This window comes from Penicillium vulpinum (genome assembly GCF_028829585.1).
Source record: "Penicillium vulpinum strain IBT 29486 chromosome Unknown utg000001l_segment0_segment0, whole genome shotgun sequence".
NCBI lineage: Eukaryota > Fungi > Ascomycota > Eurotiomycetes > Eurotiales > Aspergillaceae > Penicillium > Penicillium vulpinum.
The window spans coordinates 1,333,600-1,356,639 of NW_026643241.1; the positions used below are offsets into that span (position 1 = coordinate 1,333,600).

At 45.0% G+C, this 23,040-nt stretch overlaps 4 protein-coding genes across 4 annotated transcripts; 2 read left to right on the plus strand and 2 right to left on the minus strand.

The window, feature by feature from the left end:
• Window positions 1–3,536: 3,536 nt before the first annotated feature.
• N7479_000486 (uncharacterized protein) lies at window positions 3,537–4,052 on the plus strand (the record flags this gene model as incomplete). Its single annotated transcript, XM_057248184.1, has 1 exon — window positions 3,537–4,052. The coding sequence occupies one exon, from the start codon at window positions 3,537–3,539 to the stop codon at window positions 4,050–4,052; it is 516 nt and encodes a 171-aa protein (XP_057112616.1).
• Window positions 4,053–7,342: 3,290 nt separating this feature from the next.
• N7479_000487 (uncharacterized protein) lies at window positions 7,343–7,663 on the minus strand (the record flags this gene model as incomplete). The annotated part of the gene is made up of 1 exon (XM_057248185.1): window positions 7,343–7,663. One exon carries the CDS (start codon window positions 7,661–7,663, stop codon window positions 7,343–7,345), a length of 321 nt encoding a protein of 106 aa, XP_057112617.1.
• A 4,314-nt stretch (window positions 7,664–11,977) lies between these two features.
• On the minus strand, window positions 11,978–12,616 carry N7479_000488 (uncharacterized protein; the record flags this gene model as incomplete). Its single annotated transcript, XM_057248186.1, has 3 exons — window positions 11,978–12,215; window positions 12,276–12,297; window positions 12,601–12,616. The coding sequence occupies 3 exons, from the start codon at window positions 12,614–12,616 to the stop codon at window positions 11,978–11,980; spliced, it is 276 nt and encodes a 91-aa protein (XP_057112618.1).
• A 7,952-nt stretch (window positions 12,617–20,568) lies between these two features.
• N7479_000489 (3'-5' exonuclease) lies at window positions 20,569–22,770 on the plus strand (the record flags this gene model as incomplete). Its single annotated transcript, XM_057248187.1, has 1 exon — window positions 20,569–22,770. One exon carries the CDS (start codon window positions 20,569–20,571, stop codon window positions 22,768–22,770), a length of 2,202 nt encoding a protein of 733 aa, XP_057112619.1.
• Window positions 22,771–23,040: the final 270 nt, after the last annotated feature.

The following is a 23,040-nucleotide window of genomic DNA, read 5'->3' on the forward strand; positions in this document are numbered from 1 at the left end:
TGACCTTCGGCCCATAGGTGGATCAGGGCTGCAGAAAGACCCATGACAAATCTGGCCTCTTGCATTAATTCATAGAAGGTGTTCTCCAGCTCGGTCCGACACGAGGTAATCTGGCTGAGCAGTTCGAGGTTCGTATCGCTAAGCGATCGAATAAGCCTGGCACCGGCCACTGTTTTTATGATATTAGATTTGTGTCTAGTGAGTGGTAGGGGACAGGATGTTAAGCAGAGAGAGTGTTTCTCACTTTTGAGAGATTCTTTTTGAGGATTAAGGTAGTTTGATGGAGTGTATCTTAAACTGAAAGCAATAGCTTCAATCTAAAAGATACGACCTCTGTCAGCTGCTTGTTTTGTTTTTGATTTCGATCATGGGATAGGGAATTGTACCTTTCGCGAATTCTCAGACAAATGAGAAAGTCAAAAGAAGAAGAAAAGGAAATGGAGATCATTGGACTAGACGATCTTAAATAGTAATTCCTACGAGAAACTGCGTTTTTACGAGGAAGGAGCGATTCTTAGTTGATACCTTCAAAAGTAGGAAGGAGTCAACATAGTGTCCCCACAATGACACTCCAGCGGTCAATAGTACGATGGACAAACAGAATTTGATAAGAAGGTGAAAGAGAACTGAAATAAAACTGAAGTTTGTGATAAATATTCGCTTCTTACATAGCTCCATTCTACAACTGGCATTAGAGTCCTGTTGGTCTTTAAGGAATATGGTTCTGCACTTAGTAGGTTGTACACTTCATGGCATTTTCTTGGGCCTAAATTATAACTGTTCCCCCAGCGCTATAATCGGCTCTACCAACTTCTATAAAATTACCAGAATCTCTACAGAACGGTAAAGTTCTCGATCCGGACACAGGTTCATAATATCTGAGCTAATTTCCTTGTTTACGGGCTTTGGGCGCTTACCTTGTATTTCATAGCTTGAGAGTTGACAGAGACAAAGCAGATATTGGAACAAACTCAGTTATTATTATTGAAATGGGCCTGAAATGGAAATATATTTGGCTCATGGTGCATCTGCTCCAGGCAGTGCCGTTGTGATATTAAGATACCTAAAATACCATAACAAGAATTCCATAAAATCAGCTTCTATGGTACATGTGCTGTTGGAAATCGAAGCCTGGGGAGGCCACGAGTCTCCGAGCCTTCGGCATATAGAGACCCAGGGCTCAACCCTCGAAATCGAAGAGCGGTCACACAGGTATAAATACAACCTCCTCAAGTAGTGGGAACAGGTTTAGTTAAGCAATCAAATTGATTTTACTGTGAAGCCCCTCAAGTGGGCTAGCCCTTTCCACACTCACTTTCCTCAACTGGTCAAGCTGCCGTTCCTTGTTCATAATTAACAACATATGCTGTCCCTTAATTTATGTTTTCCCGGATCCAGCCTTCCATCCACTGCTCGGTGATTGCTTGTGCCTGTAATGCCAGTGATTCTCCGAGCAGAGCCAGGATCCTCCCTTCCAATGTCCAAAGTATGGCTGGAATTTGAGTGGATAGTCCGGCTCGATTTTCGATAGATACGTGGACTAGGCCCGCAGGAATAACCATAATCAATTTTGTCTCTTCTATCAATTCGAGAAGGGTGTTGTCTCGCGCAACTCTGCGCTTGGTGAGCTGGGTAAGTAGCTCGAGGCCGCTATCGCTCGCCGATGAAATAGCTCTATTATCAGCCACTGTTCATATTCTATTAGATTTATGTCTGGAGGCTAGCAGGGACAGAGCGTCAATTGGAGGGGTATCTCTCAATCCTTGGTATGGGTTGTATTGGGTCTTTGTGAATTTCTCAACTATGAGTGATAGGTTGGTTCAATCTAGAAGATAAGCCCATTATTAGCTGTATCTCTAGACGTGGATTTTGATCATAGAGTAAGGTATCGTACCTTGTAGTGATTTTCAAAGAGTTAAGAGAAATGGCACAGTTGAAGAAGAAAAGAAAAGAGATGAATGTGTTGGAGGACCTTAAATAGCAATTCCTATGAGAAACTGCGTTTTTACGAGGAAGGAGCGATTCTTAGTTGTTGCCGTCAAAGGTAGGAAGAAATGAAGAGAGTGTCCGGTCGATAACACCCCGATGGTAACTACGGACAAACTGAATTTGCTAAAAAGGTGAAAGAGAAGTGAAATACAACTGAAGGTTGTCATACCACTATTCAATCAAGGCAGTGCAGTTCTGACATTCAAGATGCCCAAAATACAATCACAAGAATTGCATGAAATTGGCTTCCATAGTACATGTAATATCGCTTAGTTCGTGCTTTCCAGATCCCCAGATCCGGTTCTCCATCCACTGACCAGTACTTGCTTGTGCCTGCAAAGCCAGAGATGCTTCAAGGAGAGCTAGCATTCTGCCCTCCAATTTGGGGAAAGTGTCCCGATTGATCTTCGGCCCATAGGCGGATCAAGGCTGCAGAAAGAGTCATAATAAATTTGGCCCCTTGCATAAATTGAAAAAAAAGGGTGTTCTCCAGCTCAGTTCGGCGTGGATTAATCTGGGTGATGATGCTTCGACCAGAGCCAGCATTCTTTCTTCCAGTCTCCAAAGCATGGCTGGGATTTGCGCAAAGATCCCCGAGCCATTTTCGCCATATAGGCGGATTAAGCCTGTAGAAACAGGCATGATGTATCTGGCCTCTTGCATGACTTGACAAAGTATATTCTCCAGCTCACTTCGGCGCGCAGTGATCTGGGCGAGGATTTCGAGGTTCGTATTGCTCGGCGATTGGATAGGCCTATTGCTGGTCACTATTCCTATAGTATTAGATTTATGTCTGGAAGCTGGCGAGGGATAGATGTTAGCTGCGCGGTTGGGCGTAGATTTTGATCGTGGATTAGGGATTGTACCTTGCGAGGATTTTTGAAAGTTTAAGAGAGATGACGAAGTTGACAGATTCAAGAAAGGATATGAAGGCGTTGGGGGATCTTAAATAGTAATTCCTATGAGAAAGCGCGTTTTTACAGGGAAGAAGCAATTCTCAGTTATTACCTTCAAAAGCAAGAGCAAAGCTAGTGTCCCCTCAATAACACCCTAGCGGTAGACAAAATCTACATTGCCTTCAAAATAAGGCATATTAATAGATTATATAGATAGTTAGCCACAATCGATACAAAAGGGTATCTGAAATAGTATTGTTGGTGGTCATGTGACAACCTTTGCTCCAGATAGCTTTAGTTATTCTTCCTGTTGATAGTTTTCCTCCCTTCTTCACGCAACTTGCGTATTTTCACCAGTACCCTACTATCCATTGTAGATACTGCCATTACTCGCAATAGGTTATGAGCTCCGTTGAGTCCTCTGCATAACTGTAAGACTCGAAACACTGCTTCTAGCTGATTGGCGTACTGCGTCGCGCCAAGGTGTCGAATTCTGGTGAGGTCTCCACTTGACCCCGCTAAAACCGTTTTTCTCCACCAATCCACTGATCGAGATTAATACCCCGGTCTTTAGATCTTATCCACAGGACAGATCTTATTCCTCGTTTTTAATCCACAAATGGGATATTACGGTTTTGACGCCGGATGATGATGTCGAACACACCAGAGGGATCGCCGCCGGCGCCAGCGAGGCGCTGGTCACCCTCACGACCTCCCCCCACTACCTTTGAATTCGAGTTCGATCAGCGCAATGAATCGGACATCGAAAAGATTGTCCCAAAGCTCAAGGGAGAATCGAATTGGGTCAATTGGGAGGATCACTTTTACATGGCTCTAAAGGAGAATAACAAGGCATATATCAGGGTGATACGAGAGGATAACACCCGTCCCGTTCGTCCTGATTACCTTGATACCTCCGAAAGCACTGTTCGACGGCTTCTTGCTGTCAATGCTGGAGGAAATGAAGAGCTTGTTACTGATGTGGTTGTCCGTGAGACAGCTAAAGAACGACAGAATCAGAACTACCGTCTACGTTCGAACTGGCAGAAAGAAGTCGACAAATGGGATCAATGCAACACTCGAGTTTGCAATCTCATGTTCAGTACTGTTGAACCTGTTCCTGCTTCTCTTATTGACAAGGTTGAAAATGCCATTACTCACGATTAGTATCATAGACAAACTGGACTTTACAAGAAGGTGAAAGAGAAGCCAAATAAAACTGCAGTTTGCCATCCCACTTTTTGTTCCTTACCCAGCTCCATTGTACAATGGGCGTTAGAATCCTATCGATCTTTAAACAACATGGTTCTACACCTGGTAGCTTGTACACTTCCTAGCTCAAATCACAACACAGGCTTCTCTCGGGGCTATAGTCGGCTCTTTCGACTTCTACGACATTACCAGAATCTATATAGGGTGGTAAAGTTCTCGATCCGGAGACAGGTTTATAATATTTGAGCTAATTTTCTTATGTATGGGCCGAAGGCATTTACCTTTCATGTTATAGCTTTGTAGTTGACAGAGAAAACGTTGATATTGAAAATGACAAAGTCATTATTCGTAAGATCAGCAAGTTTCATGCTGGCAGTAACTGAATCTCCTCCAAAAGAAGAAGCAGAACCCACATTTCGACTTCACGGCTCATCCCCGACTAGGTGGTGTATGCCCATATCCACTCTTCCAACCAGTGATCCAAAATTGCTTGCGCTTGCAAGCCCAAGGATCCATCGAGCAGAATCATCATTCTTTCCTCCAGTCCATGCAGCATCCGTGGGACTCGCAGAGAGAGGCCAGACGGATCCTCCGTCCCTGCGTCGGTCACCAAATGAGGCAAGGACAAATAGAAAGTGAGGGAAAAGAGAATAATGAAATGGAGTCTGACCTAACCCGGCAACACGAGCCCGAGTCAGAACAGGGAGGTCTCCCGAGGTCAGCCAGTCAGGCTCGACTAACCGACCCACACTAGATCGGTTTCGGGAACTAAACAACCCCACCCAACACCAGTGAGGGTAACGATGACAAGAACAAAGGACTAAGACTCCCCTTCCCACAGTGACAGGGTAACAAGGCTCACCAACACGAGGTCAAGCCTGACTAGGTACGACTGGACTAAGCTACCGCTAGCTCAGGATGGAAGAGTAAAAGAACGTTAATAATATTGAACTGCAGCTATGGTCTCAGGGTAATATACTCTGAATTCTGCCACAGGAGTCCGCCGGAGCGGATCTACTTGGCCGCCGAGCCTCCTGCTCGGTACAGGGTTCGGTAGTTCATAATTCTTGACTCAGGTCAAGAATTTCACAGTAAACAATTCTAATCATACAAAGCAAAGAAAATCATGCCCATCCTCCTCGTCTTAATCCTTCTCACAAGAGAGATGGATCGTATTTGAGATGTCGATGTACGGTGGTAGCTCTGAGACATCCGGGACGGGCGACCACGCTTCCATCCGAGCACGGGACTCTGGGTATTTCATGACCTCTTCTTCTAATCGGAGAAGTCGATCTCTGAACCAATGAGCCTCGAGCCAGACGTGTCTGATCGTCAATTCGTGGTTGGCCTCCAACTTCTTAGCTACCTTCAGTAGTCTTCTGATCCGGCCGTAATACCCGTTACCAGTCTGGCTTCTGCCATCAACTCGATTAGGGTATCGTTTCGTTGGGTTCTGCGAACGGTGAGCTGGGCGAGCAGCTCAAGGTTCTCATCACTAAGCGATGGAACGGGCCTATTATCGGCCACTTTTTCCATTTGTTTAGCTCTATCTCTGGGGGGTGGTAAGTAACAGAGCATGAAGGGCACGGGGTGTTTCTCACTTGCTGGTGTAGGTTGTGTTAGACTTTTGCTGAATTTCCTAACCGTGAGCGACAGCTTCAATCTAGAAGGTACGCCCATTGTTAGCTGCATTTCTAGGCGTCGATTTTGATCATAGAGTCAGGGACCGTACCTGGTAAGAACTCTGGGAATAGTCAGAGAAATGGGACAGTTAAAGAAGGAAAGAAAGCAGATCAATGTGTTGGGGGATCTTAAATAGTAATTCCTACGAGAAGGCTCGTTTTTACGAGGAAGGAGCGATTCTCAGTTGTTACCTTCGAAAGCAAGAGTAAAGCTAGTGTCCCCCAAATGATATCTGTAACGGCAGTTAACACCTCCAGATATGTCTCACCTCGGAGGCATAGTAATAGAGCAAATAGATAGTGAGCCGCAATCGATACGAAAAGGGAATCTGAAATAGTACTATAAAAAGACTGAACTTGCCAAGAATGTGAGAGTGAAGTGAAATTGTGATACTAGCACTATTCGTTCCTCTCTCAGCTTCATTACGCAGGGTCAGAATTCTGTTGATCTTTGAACGACATAGTTCTAAGCCTGTAGGCCACCACTTTTGCTGCCCGCGCGAAGACCTTCTCTCTGAATTACAATAGTACCAGACTATAGACAGCCTAGTAAAATTCCCGGTGCGGGTGCCGAATATTCCATCCTAAGCTCATGCCAGTAGCTATTACTCACCACTAGCACTAGGCAATTGTTCCCAACTTTTCGATCTCGTTAGCATTTTGTATGCAACAGAGCCAGTATGAGCATTGACGGAAGTGGTGTATGTAAAGGAAATACTTCTAATGAGAGAGTGAGGCTTAAAAAATGGGAATGCTGAATTTACTTTTGTCTAAGAGCCTACTCTTCTTGATATTTCTTTTAAAAATTGTTAAGACCGCATTGCTCCCGGTCCACAATTATTTAGTTGTCGACATCCCCTTCAACTCCTAGCCCAAGCTTCGCTTCCAATACGTCCCACATTCTTTGCCCCAGCTTGAGAAATCGCTCCAAGTGTCGTTGTAGTTGGTATGGATGCGTCGTTTGGTGTGGCAGCAGTGGCAGCTCCTGTGGTAGGTGTTAATGGGATTTCAGCGGTGTCTTAGGATCTAGGATCTACGTCACACCTCCAGTGAGCCCCGCATGAAAGCGGCTCCTTCTTGCGCTTGTGACATTTACATACGCACACTCGCAGCGGTGTAAGCTATTCAAGCTGCTTTTGATCCAGCTCAAACTCGGGTCATGTTCAAGTACTGTTTCTGGCTAGCTTTACCCTAGAATGTGTCTATGAACGGAGTACCGATGGAAGGGTTATATGTCACGACTTGTTACACATTGAAGAACTGTATTGTCAATTATTTAGGTTCAGCAGTTAGAGACTGAACCCTCAAGTAGCGAGAGCCCTGGCCACCTCCTCGTTTTCCCACCAATTCAATACCGCAATGGCTATCCAATCCGGTGATTTGCCTTCGGTTGTTCGTTGTAGTTTCGAACTTGGAGACCATGAATATGGAAGGTATTTGGTAGAATTGTCGCGTTATTCGTCTGTGCCTGATTATTTTCGGAGGTCAAGTCTTCGTAGTATTTGTTAGTGACACTTTATGTTCGATCAAATGACTTAACGAACGGTTCCAATGGGTTGTACCTCAATTTGACTTTGCCCAACCCCACTGGGCAGTCCATTCATCTGCTAGCTGTTGCCCCTGTAGGTTCAAAATCTCCTCAAGGAGGCCCAGCATTCGTTGCTCAAGTCGTTGTAGCATTTCTGGAATGGATGCGGATAACCGGAAAGAACCATCGGCGTGCAGGTTTATCAAACCTGCACTGGTCGACATGATAATCCGTGCCTCTTGTATGATCCTTTCACGTGAATGATCTCGCCCAGTTGTGCGGACTCGAAGCTCCGCGAGGAGCTCCAACTGTGTGTCCTTCGGCAATGCTAGCCTCCGATGTGTTTTCTCAGCCATGGCTGAATCAGCGGATAAATTGTTGGTGAAGGCATTTTTGAGACTTTAGGGTAACGGTGGATGGGTGAACCGAATGGCTAGTTGATGTGGATGGCTGTGCAAACGAGGAGTAGTCGAAGTTGACTCAATTGGCGTGGTCAGTCCGCATTTAGGCTAGATGCTCTCAAGTGTAGAGCAGGCTTTGGTCATAAGATTTTGATAATCTGAAGACATGGCAATAATTCCAATTGAGCCAGGATCTTGATTACCGGGGTGATAAGCAACTCAGGAAAGTCTGTTTACAGATGTCTCAGGGACTGAAACTGCCTCCAAATGTGATGATATAATCTGTCTTCAGGAAAATACCAATAAAAGAGATTATGCAGGAGTATACAGAGAGTAGAGCTGCAACGACGAAGTATATGGTCGCTGGCGTTTCTATCAATAGGAAGCAAATACCATTTTTTTATGCAGGCAGATACCACCCTCGTACCATTATGTTGCTCCCCAGGTAACAGCACAAGCCTGGCAGAAATGCCTGTGTTCCCCCGCAGTATCGAATTATGATGTCGAAACTGTTTTGACTTTCTCCGAAGGTAGTTCCCACTAGGTAGGATGTGATTTTCCGCTTGTTAGGTTGTTGTGCCAAGTTGTAGATCACTCAAAATTCAAACCTCAAAATCAGTACCACGGTGCCTGTAGAACTAGAGTGTCTTTGTCACTATCACAACGGCCATACCTTTACCGGTTTTTAGCAGGGAAAAGGAAGCTCCTTAAGATAATAATCTCTCATAATAACAAAAGGCCGGACGCTCAATTTTAATTTCGTCACTTCTGGCATAGAAGTAAAACAAGAGTGAGAAATACTGATCGATCAGTGAAAAAAAGCATTCTTTATTATGGTTGACAGGCTTCAGATCCTATCAAACTATGGCGACATGTACAAAGCTATGAATTCAAGTTTAAACCAACTCAAAAAGCGGAGACACATAACTTGTGAGAATATAGAAAGCTTTCTGTCACCTATTCAGCATTTGACGTCGACGTTCGTGCCGAATGGGATAAAATACGCTGTGCAGGCATGCTTCCAAGCAGTCTGAAGTCAGGGATATTTCACTCATTGAGGCTGCACATTTCGTACCGTCGAGTCCCGATGTCTGGGTTGTCCCACCCTTAATGTCAGAGGATCTTTATATGTGAATCAGAGACCCGTTTGCCCACCTATCAATATGTCGCTAGAGCCGCCGCTAACGAATTTATTCTAATATACTCTGTTTCCGGCTATAGACCGTTGATGGAATACTGAGGTGATAGTAAAGTTCTGAAATTGTCTGAAGGTTGATCAGACCCAAGCCAATTCTAATACTAACTTATCACTGATAGCCCTGGATGAATTTTGGCTCTTTCTTCAATGCTGCTAACTTTCGTTATGTGGCTGGCGTATTTGGCAATGGAGCTCCGGAGAAGGGGTGTATCTGACATTTTGTGCTAATCGAGGGGTTAATGGTCGGTGACTTCAGGTTGAACGACTAGCTTAACACGTACTAATCAGCTTTGCCTCATCTCGTTGTTTCTCATATGGCTGAGGAACTATACCGTTACTTCGGCGTCCAAGGTTTCAGTGCAAGGAGGTAATAGAGGAGAAATAAAAAGAGAAAATACACCAGAGTCGACTGCTACTGCTAGAAGGAATCATAAGCTATGTGAATCCTAGCGAATTCTTCCATAGCGGTATATCGCTACAGATTTAAGATCAATTTTCAGTATACAGCACACTCTGGATAGTACACGTAGCTATGTAGCAAGCCACAACATGAAAGAAATCCTTCACCTGAGAGTAAACTGGTACCCAACCAACGGGTCACTGTATTCATACTTCAAATATGACTATTGACGCAATATTGTAACGGGTGATAGAAATAAGGTAAAGGCTGACTATTGACGCAATATTGTAACGGGTGATAGAAATAAGGTAAAGGCTGACTATTGACGGATAACACCGTAGAGCAGTAGTCAAGAAACGTTCCCGTAATTGTCCCTCAACAAATATTCTCCCATACCCACTGCTCAACCCAGCTGTCCCTGCCCTCTTGTTCCTTTATTCGGTCCAGCTGCTGGAGAAAGAGCAACATCTGGCACTCCATTTGGTTGAGTATATCAGCCGTTCCGGCCGACAAGGTATTATGGAGGTCTGTGGAGGAGTCAATTATGCCGGCACATGCTTGCATAACTCTTACTTTTTCTTGGATGATCAGTTTGCGAGCCTCGCTCCGGCTGATCGCCCTCTCCTGTAATTTATCCAGGATCCTCATTTAGCCTTCCGGTGATATAGATCCAGTTATCCACCTATCGGCATTTTCCCTGGCCTGTCGCCTACGAAGGTCTTCTGAGGGTGCCAGGATACTCTCTTAGGCTCTAGCATGTTGCAGGACTCGAAGGAGAATCGTAAAGTTCTGGAATAGTGGTGCAGGTTGAACAGCCCCAAGCTGATTCTAATAATAACTTGTTTTTCATACCACTGGCCGACTCTCGACGACTTGTCCGATTTTGATCGCCTTTGTTATATAATATGGTTACGAATTGATCTTCCAGGGGAGGTTTGTATCGACCCAGGTGACTTTCAGCGTTGACTGAGGGCTTGGCACGTTTAATGGAGTGCGGCATCTGGTTGAATCTGTAACTGAAAATTCACTCATAAGCTTCTTCTCTCATTGGAAATTATCCATAGAGCTAAGGAGTTGTACGTTTAGTATAGCTAGTATGCCGTCCAAGGTTGTCATCCTGGGCGTTGAGAAACAAGAAAGATGAAGAGAAGGCAGATCTGAGTGTTTCCTCCATGTGAAAAGCATAACCATAGGCAAGTGTGTGCAATACTTGTAGGCTTCTATATATCCAAAGTTATTTGTATTAATAGAACGTACCATTCGTGTAGCAATGAATGAGAGGTGGGAAATTTATTTCAACAAAGGGTGGCCGTAGACTGATCCCCTGTCAGTAGATCATTGAATTGTTCAAATATGTGTTCGAACGACGTTTCGGCAAACTCACTACTAAACCAATCCACAGTCCCGGCTCTCTTGCGCGTCGATCTCACGCAACTGCTTTGAAAGGAGCAACATTCTAGCCTCCAGGTTTTGTAATATCAACGGAATCCGATCCGACAACTCGAAGTCCAGATCTGCATAGAGGCTGAAAGGTCTTTGGTAACCTTCCATGATGGTGTCATGGGGTTCATCTCGGCGAATTTTTCTCTTTCGCAGCTCACCGTGAGGTTTAATTTGTCCGTCACTAAGTGACGGAATAGGCCGATTGTTGGCCACTTTGCCAATGTCAGTTCCGTATATAGAATGTGGCGGGAAACGGTAAATTGTGAGGGGGGTGGGGAGGTATAGTACTTACTTAGAAGGTAGCTTTCAAAGGCTCAGTCAAACAGGTTAGAGGAAGCACTGTTGACCCTGCAAAAAAGGCCTCTTTATCAGCTACCTGATTCGTCGTAAATTTTGACCATAGCCTAAGGGATCGTACCTTATTTTGATTAAAAAGCTGCGCTTCTGGCGAAATCGAGAAGTTGAAGTAGAAGAGAAGAGAATACACGATTGTGTAGGCTGATCTTGTATAGCAATTCCTACGGGGTACCGGGTTTGCACAAGGAGCAGTCTTAATTTTTCCACCTTTAGGAGGAAGGAGCTGGTGAGAAGAGGCTCAGTACTCTGATACCTTTGAAATCAGGCGTAGCGACTGATCAGAGAGCAAGCCATAATTCAAAGTAAAAATGTGCTTAAAAGAGACCTCTTATGAAAATATTCGAATAAGAAAGTAAGAGTAAATTGAAATAAAGCTGACTATTGCTACGAGCTAGATCAATCATCAATGAAGAAAAAGTGCATTTAACTAGAAAGTCAAAGATGGGGAAGAAGAGAGAGAGAGAGATCCTGGGGGTTCTTATACTAGAGGATCTCGATATGCAAACCATGCAAACAACCCTCTCCTTCCCGATTAGGTTTTGCCAGACTGGGATATGGCCCCCATAGGCCCGAAACAGTAACCTTGGTTTTTGTTATGTTCAAGTGGTAAAATGGCTGTATTGTTTCCTACGGGTTTAACAGCACTTTGAAGAACAAAGAAATAAAGCAAACAATGAAAGTAGCAAACGATCTCTGACATTTGGCAAAGCATGTGAAGACTTTCAGGTTGCGACAACCATTCACGGATACCACCGTAGAGCAGCAGTGAAAAGTTCGCTCAACAAATGTTGCGCCATACCCACTGCTCAACCCAGCTGTCTCTCCGCTCTTCTTCCTTTAGTTGGTTCAGCTGCTCCAGAAGCAGCAACATCTAGCTTTCCATTTGTGCGAGTATATCCGCTGCTCCGCCCAACATGGTGTCGAGAAGGTCTGTGGAGGAGTCAACTCCTTCAGCATATGCTTGCTTGACCCTTGTTGCTTCTTGATCAATCGCTTCGCGGACTTCAGCACGTCGATCTCTTCTCTCGCGCAGTTCATCGAGGATTTGTATCTGTCCGTCACTTGGTGACGGAACACGCTGATTTTCGGCCACTTTGCCAATGTCAGCTCTGTGTGTAGAATGCGGTTGGAAACGGTGGATCGTGGGGGAGGGGAGGCATAATACATACTTATGAGGTAGCTTTAAAAGCTCTGTAAAAGAGGCTAGCGGGAAAATCTTCACTGTTCAACTTGCAAAAAGCCCTCTTTGTTAGCTTACTGATTCGCCGTAAATGCTGACCATAGGCCAAGGGATCATACCTTGTTTTGGGTAAAATAAAAGCTGCGCTAATTGCGAAATGTAGGAATTGGGGGAGAAGAGGAGAGATGGTTGTGTGGGCAGATCTCAAATAGTAATTCCTACGGGGTACCACGTTTTCACAAGGAAGGAGCAGTCTTCATTTTTTTTCCAATCTTCACGAGGAAGGAGCTGGTGAGAGGAGAAAACTCTGATACCTTTCAAATCAGACATAGTGATTGATCAGAGAGCAAGCCATGATTCAAAGTAAAAACGTGCTGGAAGAGACCCCTTATGAAAATATTTAAATAAGAAAGTAAGAGTAAATTGAAATAAAGCTAATTTTATGACTACACTACACTATCTTTGATCTAGAGAAGATTGTAGGAATAATCAAACAGTGGGAAACCTCTCAATCTCCAGATGGCTTGCAAAGACTGAAAATCGATTCAGTGAATATTTTATTTGTCTTCACACAATACTGTTAAAAACCGGTCCTCCGTCTAACATTCCGCATGGTCTTACCTCTATGGAGAGCCATTTAATCTAAGTAACTATCCTCGGCATCCACCTAGGCAACCTCTTCGGAGGTTTTTATGCAGAGCCTTAATGAGCAAGAAAGGAGAACAGGAGACAGAAACAGTTTGACCTCCAGGACTAACGCATAAGCCATGTGAAGCCTCTGCAATCCTCGCCTAGCACTAGAGATCCAAATTCTGATACTCGATAGAACATATACATAGTCCAAGGGTGAACTTGAAAGTACCCAGACTTCAATAAAAAGAATATGATCTTAGCATAAAGTAAAGAAAATTCATATTACTCCAGGATATTACTACGTTCTATCTTGGAATGTATGTTCACGCGATATTAGCCCAAATCCACCCTTCGGCGCAGAGGTTTGCACATTTATAAGCTTCCAGCCCATGAAGCTAGTCGAGAAGTTCCAGCATTTTGAGCTCTAGAATTTAAAACATCGTGGGAATACCATCCGATCAGCAGAATTTCAGGTTGGTGTATAGCCCGATGAGCCCTACACATATTTCCATGGCAATACTACCCTCCACCATGATGACTTCACGGCTGTCAACCCGTTGCAGATATCCCTTGTAGTTCTGCTGGGGTCTCTATCTATCTGCTCATTATTTGGGGATAGGACTGAGTGAGTGTCGGACACTTTTTCAACGTTAGCGTCATGGCTGGAGGGAGGTTAGCACTCTGGAAGCGATGCGGAGGGGATGTATAATCCACTTTTTTGGGACCTTGATGAATTCTCCATTCAATTTCGGGAGACACATATAGAATAAACTACAAGAAAACCTCTACTTTAGCCTCCTGTTATATCCTACGTGGATCACAAAGTAAGTGGTTGCGCCTTGTGTGGTTAAATGTGGGATAGGAAATTTGATATCGTTTCTAGCGGTCACGAAATAGTTTATTCGAATTTTTTTCAGGCCACTGTCTGCCACACTCCTTTATCCACCGGTCCTTACGTTCTTGCGCTTTGGGCTGACTGAGGTTTTGTTATAGAAGCCATAGAGGAAGTGATCACCCTAGAGTGCTGAAAGTCGACAGTCTCTTGGGGCCGCATCCCATATAGTTCTTTCGGCAGGGTTATTATCCTATGTTCCAGTCTTTGAGGTATTTCAGGAATAGCCTGAGGAGGCCAAAACTCCCGATCTCTGGATAGATTGAGCACCCTGTGGAAATTGCCATAAGAATTCCCACGTGTTCCCTCAGAATAGCACGCAGTCGTACGTGGTTCCAAATATCCAGTTTCCCATCAAGGAGGGAGGCGATTTATCTATTTCTGGCTTCTTCGCCCGTGTTTCTAGCCTCATCTCTTGCGAATGGGAATGTAGAGGCTAAGTGTTAGAGTAATAGCAGTATCTACAATGAATAGTAGGGTACTGGTAAAAATACTCGTGTTGCGTGTAGAAGGGAAGAAAATAAAAAATCAACCCCCTATGTAAAAGACCAGTCTTTTTAGAACAATGATAAACCCTCATAAAATCAATTCTTCCGATACTCATGCAAACCAATCTAGGCGATCCATCTCTTGAAGAGTCCGTAACCCTTTAGGCTCTACTAGGCCCAGTATGCGATGCTCCAGCCAACTTAGCATTCTAGATATTACAGTAAGTCACAATTTAGGTTAGCATGATGTTTAGAAGATTGCCCCTTATAGACGGATTTCCGCAAAAAGGTGAGAGTAAATTGAGATTTAAGTGATAAGCCTTAGACAACCTTGCATGCTCGCCTCGCGAGCGTCATCACGGCAATTTGTTCTCTCGTGTAGCTCATCGAGGAGTTTCATTTGTCCGTCACCAAGTGACGGAACACGCCGACTTTTGGCCACTTTACCAATGTCAGCTCTGTTTGTAGAATGCGGCTGGAAAGAGTGGATCGTAAGGGAAGGGAGGCATAACACATACTTATGGAGTGCTTTCAAAGATCTGTGAAAGAGGCTAGTGGTAAAATTCTCACTGCTGAACCTGCGGAAAGCCCTCTTTGTTAGCTTACTGATTCACCGTAAATGTTGACCATAGGCTAAGGGATCGTACCTTATTTTAGTTCAAAAGCTGCGTAAAGATGCCTTACGCGCTTAGTTTCAGCGCATTTCTCGGTCCTGGAGCTCAGCCAGTATCTCTGCTTGTCCGTCACTTGGTGATAGGATAAGCTGAGTATCGGCGACCGTTCCAATATCAGCTCTGTATCGAGAATGCGGTTGGAAACAGTGGATGTTGAGGGAGGTACTGTAGGGTATATATAGCACCTGCTTGCTTTTTTTGTAACATCGCTGTTGTGTATAAATTCTGATCCATTCAGTTGCACCTATAAAAAAAGGCCTCTTTATTAGCTGCTTGTTGAGGGGCAGATCTTCATCATAGACAAGGGAATCGTACTTTGCGAGATATCGCAAATACTCATGAAATGACAAAGTTGAAGAAGAGAGAAAATGAAAAGAAAATCAATGTGTGGGAGAATCTTGAATGGCAATTTTGTAGAGCTTGTTAACTGTGAGCGATGGCTCCAATCTGGAGGATAATCCCATTGTTAGCGGCGTTTCTAGGCATAGATTTTGATGATAGACCAAGGAATCGTACCTTGTTAAGAGTTTGGGAATGGCAACAGAAATGGCACAGTTGAAGAATAAAAGAATGGAAATGAATATTTTCGAGGATCTTAAATAGTAATTCCTACGAGAAAGCGCATCTTCACGAGGAAGGAGCGATTCTCATCTTCAAGCAGGAACACCAACCTGTGACGAGCACTCTTATATAAATAATGTATATACCTAGTAAGCTATAGTTAATAGCAATGTGATAGTGGATATCGATCTATATACGATGACATTGAAAGTGAAAGAAGAGTGAGATTTGCTCATGGCACAGTTGGGGGATTATATATCTTGAAGATGGGACTAAGTTCAGATGGTTTGATGAACGCTCAGGTGACTTGGTATATCTATCTAGCTAGAAGATTCCCCTAGAATCGTCTACTAACTTCCATTAACTATACCCAGGTTAGTAATGTCGAAGCCGAGCTTCCGCTGGAGCAATCCGCCCAGTATATGTGGCCCCATATAGACAGAGTTCCCACTAGCTTTAGAAGTCATACCTTGTGACTGTGAGGGAAATTTCATAGATGAGCAACACTACTCATCTTAGATTTTGAATCAAAACTCCACGCCAAGTTGACATCCCAGCTAGTAACCCAATTTGCTTTGAGAATTTGTCTGCATTGCACTAGGAGGAATCTCACTGGTCAGCCGACTCCACACCTCAAAGCTGGGGAATCTCAGCTTGGAGATGGACTCAAACGTGAAAGGCCAAGGAGCTTTTACCATCGGGCCCGTAGTATCCTGCGCTTCCTTTATCGGAAATGCAACATAACTTGGTTTAAGCCAGGTTGCAGGTTCTAGCGATAGACCAGTGTGTCACGCCTGTGTTGATTGGAGTATTACTGCTATCTAGGGTGGAATTAAAGGAGATTCTGTGTATGGGAAAATGTATGCGTAAAACACAGAAAAATGACTGAATGTAGTAGTTTGCCGCTTTTCGGATAATGGCCCTTTGTTCATCCCAAGGCAGGTATTTGGCTCACAAGATACCAAGTACACCTTCTATCTCATTTGATTATGAAATTATGATATTACGCCGCCCAATCCCAATACTCTTCGAAGATGGCACGGGCTTCAAGCTCTTTACCCGTCTCTGATCCCTTCTGGCACCCATTGCGACATTTTATACCTAATTGTATCGGTCAATAGTGCCCAAATGTCCGCGTATCATACATACCTCGAGACAGACGTCACTCCTAGCATGATTAACATTGTGCTATAATTGCCTTGCTCTGCCTAAATACTAAGCATTGCGTGGAGCAAGCTATCCACCATGTATTGCTCCATTATGTGAAGTACCAGGAATTTGATGAACTGTTAGCCTTGGAACTTCCCGTGATAGACTCTGGTCTTCAAAATCTTTCATTTTCCTTCTTAGATTGTCTCCATAGCTTCACATTGTTTGGCATTGGAATCTCTGCTCTCAGGTGACGCTTCACTTTGACATAACCATCTAGACTTCACCTATCTGGCTCTAGATTGCATCCGCGATACGAGTATCATGCTAGCCTTCAGTCCGTAGGTCGATCATCTCTTGTAGGGGGACCCGTATTTCTGGCTCTAAGCCCCATTATATATTTCCCCAATGGACTAGTGACGATGTACCACGTCTCGCATTTCTTTAGGCGCCAGCCGAACAGTTTGAGCCGTTTTCCCTCTTTCGTTCGTGGGCAAAGAAGCCGTTCCCGAGTTGACTTAAGGCCACCACTTTGCGCGCATTTCACATCGGTTCTGTCGGAAGATTGCAAAGAGCGTCCCTCTCTTTTTCCAGTTAACATGGCCATTCGATTTGATTGTGCTTCGCCTTAAAATACCAATTTGCATTTTGCTTTGTTGTGAATTTCCTGTCACAATTCGCACTTCGGTGTGGGCAAGGAGATCTTGAAGGATGCGACCATGAATCCTCACTTCGTGCTCTTCAGCCGAGCATTCGGTAGCAAATTTCTCAGTGCCTCCCTTCGCTTTTGAAGGGACAGAGCCATCGTTCCGTGGGGGTCCTCATCGCTGATTGTCCGGATTAGCATATACCTATAGATGACCACTTTATTCCTGTCAGCCTTGTTCTCGGGACCCAGATTGTAAAGCACCACACAGAGTTGCATCTCACCGATGATGTGTTTGAGAGGGAGTCTCTTCCTTCGTGTCAAGTGGTATATATGAGCTCATTTCAAGAATTTATTCATATATGTATACCTGATGGTTGTCTTGATGGAAAGTAGGAGAAAGGTAGTGAGGTTTGGGGAAATCTGTGGGGTATTTGGTGGCCATCTAACGTTTAAACACTTACATAAAGCCCGTTTGCGTTATGATATGCCTTAGGTTACAGGCCTTGATCTCATTTCTGCAGCGTGCAACAAGATACCAGTGCAAACAAAAGATTTACAGTCGTGCTAATGTAGATTTATCCGTCCCCAAATGACATAGTCAACTGAGATGAAGTTCCAGTATTCCACGAAATGAGTTACTAGCCATCCTCAAGTATTCCCTATCCTCGCCCCTAAAATGGAAAGTTGTTCTGCCAATTCTAAGCTATCTCAGCTTTCCTTGCCCGCTCCCCCCAAAGTATCTACGTCATTTCCTCCTCCCCTACTCTTCCTCTTCCCATAGGTCTAACATGCCCGCCCCGTCCGCTTCGTAATTACCCCGGATCTGACGCATTCGTGAGTAAGTTAGCTCTAGGCTGTTGTTAATTCACACAATAATCACTATACCGACATTCAGCGGGACCACATACAAGCTCACTCAATAATCAAGAGCCAAATCTCTTCCAGCCATTAGATATGTTCCAAAGCTTAAGCAAGAGCGGCAGCCTGCTTGATCATGCTCTCATGGAGCCAGACGAGTCTTTCTAACTCGCTGTTGCCTACGTAATGACTCGATATGCTGAAGCCCCACCACTTCTCGCTTGTAAAGCTTGTTGGACACGGCTGGGTTGGGCACATAGGGGTTTGCCTCACTGATGTAGCACTATGCGGGTATCTAGTCGTCATTATGTTGTGCAATCCTTTTGTTAAGAGGCTCCTGCGATAGATAATCGGTGCGTGTGATCTTTTGTATTATGTCGAGAATATGGGTTATGGGCTGAGAGGCCTCACCTTTGGCGAAGCGAGCGCGGGTGATAAAGCTTTCGATGATGGAGATATGTGAATGAAGAAAAACATATGCCTGATACAAAAATTGATTGTAAATTATATGCCGCTAGCATACCCATCATGGATGAGGATACGAAGTAGAAGGCGGCAAAGATTCATTAATAGAAAGCCATTATTTTACTGCTTTGCCTACGCTAGATAGGATACGCTATTGTTATGCCTTTGTCTTTTCAAGCCCTATTCCCCACTCTGCATTCATCGCATAGTAGTGCCCGATGTCAACCATTTTTCAACTCCCTGCCGTGCACCATACTCAATCACCATCTAGGTCAAATCCAAATCCAAGATTTAAGATGTCCTCGAGTCCTAATTTAATTTCCTATGCTCCATCGAAAACTTCGTACGCCAATCCAGAGTCCGTCAGCTTAATTAGAACTTCGCAGGTACTAGTAAGGATTGATCGGTTTAGTGGGTTCCTCAGATAGAGCCGATCGTTCTCGGGTTTATCGTCAAACTCCATGAAGCCAATATACTAGTATCACCATCCTACGCTAAAAACTTATTATCCAACTCGTTCACTTTTGGTAATCTTTGTGTAAAAAGTGCGCTAGAAAACACCAGGATAAATTCCCCCATTCTTTACTTGCCGCAGCTTTGCCCCTTCTCGTCAAACTGCAGATGCTTTCATAGGTATCACAGCCAGCAATCAGTAATTAATGTTCCTGTAGCCAATTTTCTGCCCGAAATCAACAATTGACCCAAGTGGTCGAACAGTTTCCTGGTCTAGCGGTTATGATTTTCCGTTAACAAATACGATCAGTATGTGTTCCGGAAAGGTTCTGGGTTCGATTCCCAGGGAAACTATTTTTTTACCGGCAAGGTGGAGGAATAGTAGGAACTTTTCTCTCGGAAAACCTTATCAGGCACGGGTTCCTGTTGCCGTTGAAACATCTACCAACTGACCCCATCTTCGTTGACGAAGTGCGAATCTTTGTACGGCTCTTTTTTAGGCCCCGGCTCATATATGTACGGTCTTCGGCAAATAACCTTTCTTCGGGTCCTCATATCAAATCTTCTGTGGATAACAGACTACAGGTCGAGCCAACATGTAGTCGATCCCAAAAAAAAAAGGAAAAAAAAAAAAAAAAACTAGCATTCTATGCACGACTGGCTTTCTACATTCGGATGCCTTTGTACATAATTCCATAGCTCGGCTCATCCATATATCCCTCGGAAGGTCGGAAGGCATCCAGGTAGCTACAGCTCCGCCAGTGTCTTCCTGCGATTTAAAAAAAAAAAACATACATATACATTCCAGGCTGGAAGCCAAATACCGTAGTATATCTTTGTTTAGGGACATCATGTCTATAATTAACACCATTACTTATGAGGGCAATGTGACGGGACTCCGAATACTACCTTGCTGCATAGTATTCTGCTTTTATACTGGCTGAGATACTGGCCTCGGAAGTCCTTCAAATTATCATCTCAACCTCTATATCTAGTTGACAATATTTTTCAACGACTGAAATCCATCTCGAATTCATATACATAATGCAAAATATTGTATTCCTAAACCAAATGTGCTAGGATAGAAGGGAGGGAAGCAGTCATTGAATACTCGAAGCTTCGCTCGTTGGTCAATAGATTCATCTTCGGATAATAAGAGGCACTCTACATGGAGAGAAATGAGCCTACAACATGTAGAAATTCATATTAATGTATTAACTAATGTCAAGCCAAAGACGTTGACATGTATGCTTTTTTTTAATGTCGTCCAATGTCATCTTTTTTGTGGCCGTGCCGGCAGCAAACAACCCTAGAGAGGACCTAACATCTTAGAAGTCGAATAGGTAACCTACGGGACGTAGTTCGGACGAATTTCCAACAATCTCATTTCACCTTCTTCTACCTTCGAAAAATCCCACGTTTCAAAAATCCCCATTTCAGGGATTTTTCACTCGTCCAATATGGCCCCTAAGAAGCAGAAGAAAGCCAAACCCAAGAATCATTCGCATGTGGACAAGAAGCATCAATGTCCAGTATGCAAGAATCGGAATTTCAACACAGACCAGGGTTTAAACGACCATATCAGAAACACACATGGCATATTCTCATGCCCGAAGTGTGATACCATGTTTGCAGATGCAGTTGATTTATCTCGGCATAGAACTGAAGTCGGACACAGCACCTTGTCATTCAAAGAGAAGAGAAACATCAGACGCGGAAAGTTGAGTGTGACAGCAAAACCAGCATTCCCTCCTTCCTCAGCAGCAAACCCCTCATCAGCCCTACCTCGTCCATCAACTGCTGATGCGCGTACCTCGACTCTTGAAACACATCAATCACCCATGCGCGTCTATGCTTCTTCAGTCGCATCAGCAAGCCCCTCACCAGCCCTAGCTCGTCCATCAACTGCTGGTGCCCATACTCCACCTCTTGAAACACATCAAGCACCAATGCGTATCTATCCGGCGGCCGATGAGGCGCGTCAAGCGCGCGCTCAGGTGTTCCAACCACCCACTCAAGCCTCACAGCCGGCTGAGCAGTTCAATCAAGCACGCGGTCAAAACATCCAATCGCACACTCAGGTCTCTCACCCACCAGTGGAGACTTCTCAGGTCCCAGCAGATGTCTACCAACCAGTGCCTCTAGTCCTCCAACAGCACCCCCAAGTCCTTCAGCCTTGGGCCCAAGTCTTCCAACCGCGGAGTCAAGACATTCAACAGCTAGTGGAGGTAGTTCAAACCCCAGCAGACATCTATCAAGCATCCGCTTCAGCATACCAAGCACTTCCTCAGGTCTTTCAAGCTCCTGTCCAGTTCATTCAACCTTCAGTGGGGTACCAAGCACCCCCTCAGGGCTATCAGACACCCGCCCAAGTGCATCATGCAGTCACTCGTGACTTTCAGTTCCAGCCTCTAGTTCAGGGCTTTTGGGGCTCAATTCAGGACCCTTTGCTCTCGGTCCATGGCTCCCAGTCCTCAGTTCACGGCTCTCACTCAGAGCAGCACTCTCAGTCCCTAATTCAGGGTTCTCAGTCTGCAGAACAAGCCTCTCAGGTTTCGGGAAATGACCTTCAGCAAGCTCAGGAGATATCTCAATCCCTGCCAGCGGTCACTTCAGAGACGCAGCAGATTTCTCAGTCCCCAATGTACGTATCCGCCCGCGATGTCACCACAGCCAACACAAACGACACGGATGGAATCATGCGCTCCAGCGCCGAGACAAAGACCACAGAACCCTTCCATTCCGTCGATCAAACACCACCCCAGACCTTCTCACTCGTCTATGGCGATATGAAGCACCGCTGGACAAACCTCGAAACAGTTGAGCAAGCCTTGCTCCTGAAGTACCTCCTCGGTCGATGCCACCCCTCTCAACGTCTGCAAATCCAGGGCTACAATTGCCCAGACAACATCGACACAACCGCGTGTCTGAAGCGTGGCACACCGCATCTGGCCCACAATTTCACGCGCTGCTCAACCGGCCGAAAGGCAATCGTCATCGACTGCGAAATGGTCGAAACAAAGGGCAACACCACCCAGCTAGCTTTCATCACTGCGGTCGACTTCCTCACCGGTGAAGTACTGATCCACAGCTACGTCGCACCAACCGCTAAGGTGACAGACTGGCTTACTTCAGTCAGCGGTATCACGCCCGCCGGAATGGAGACCGCCATCGCAGAGAAAAAGGCATTCACTTCTCACCATGACGCACGTCGCGCGCTGAAGGAATTCCTGGATTGTGACACTGTGCTTATCGGCCATGCTCTTCAGCACGACATGTGGGCCTTACAGCTGGTTCACGGCCGGGTTGTGGACACGTCTATTCTGACCGCCGAGGCTGTTTTCCCTAATATCTCAAGTAGGAATGCGCTCCCACGTGTTTACGGGTTGAAGAATCTTGCGCGGGATTTGCTGGGTGTGCAAATCCAAGCCAATCCGGCTGGCCATAATTCTCTTGAGGATGCGCTAGCAACCCGTGAGATCTTGATCTGGTGCTTGCGTGGACCAGAGTGTCTCCGGGTGTGGTCAGAAAGGGCTCGTCTCCAACACGACCAGCAGCGACAACAAAGAGCACACCAGAGGAAGCTGTCGAGGAATTCGGGGAAGAAATCTCGTGGTGCCACGCCGGCCAAGTCGCAAGCCAAGAAGCCCGCTGGAAACTGAGTGAGTCGGGACTCTGATGGTGCTCAGATGGAAGGGGGAACTGAATGGAGGGAGTATTTTCGAGAAGCCATCCCCATCCCTGTCGCCCTCCTTAGTATGATCCTTCAGGGGGTCGGACTCAGGGGCAGATGGCCAGTATTGGGATTGGCGGGGAGCTAATAATGGAGATAATTGACACAATGGAAATAATGGAAATCTTTGAACGTCATTTTAATTATCTCCGGACACGCGTAGAAGTATAACCATCTCCCTATAGTACTACGTAGAAAG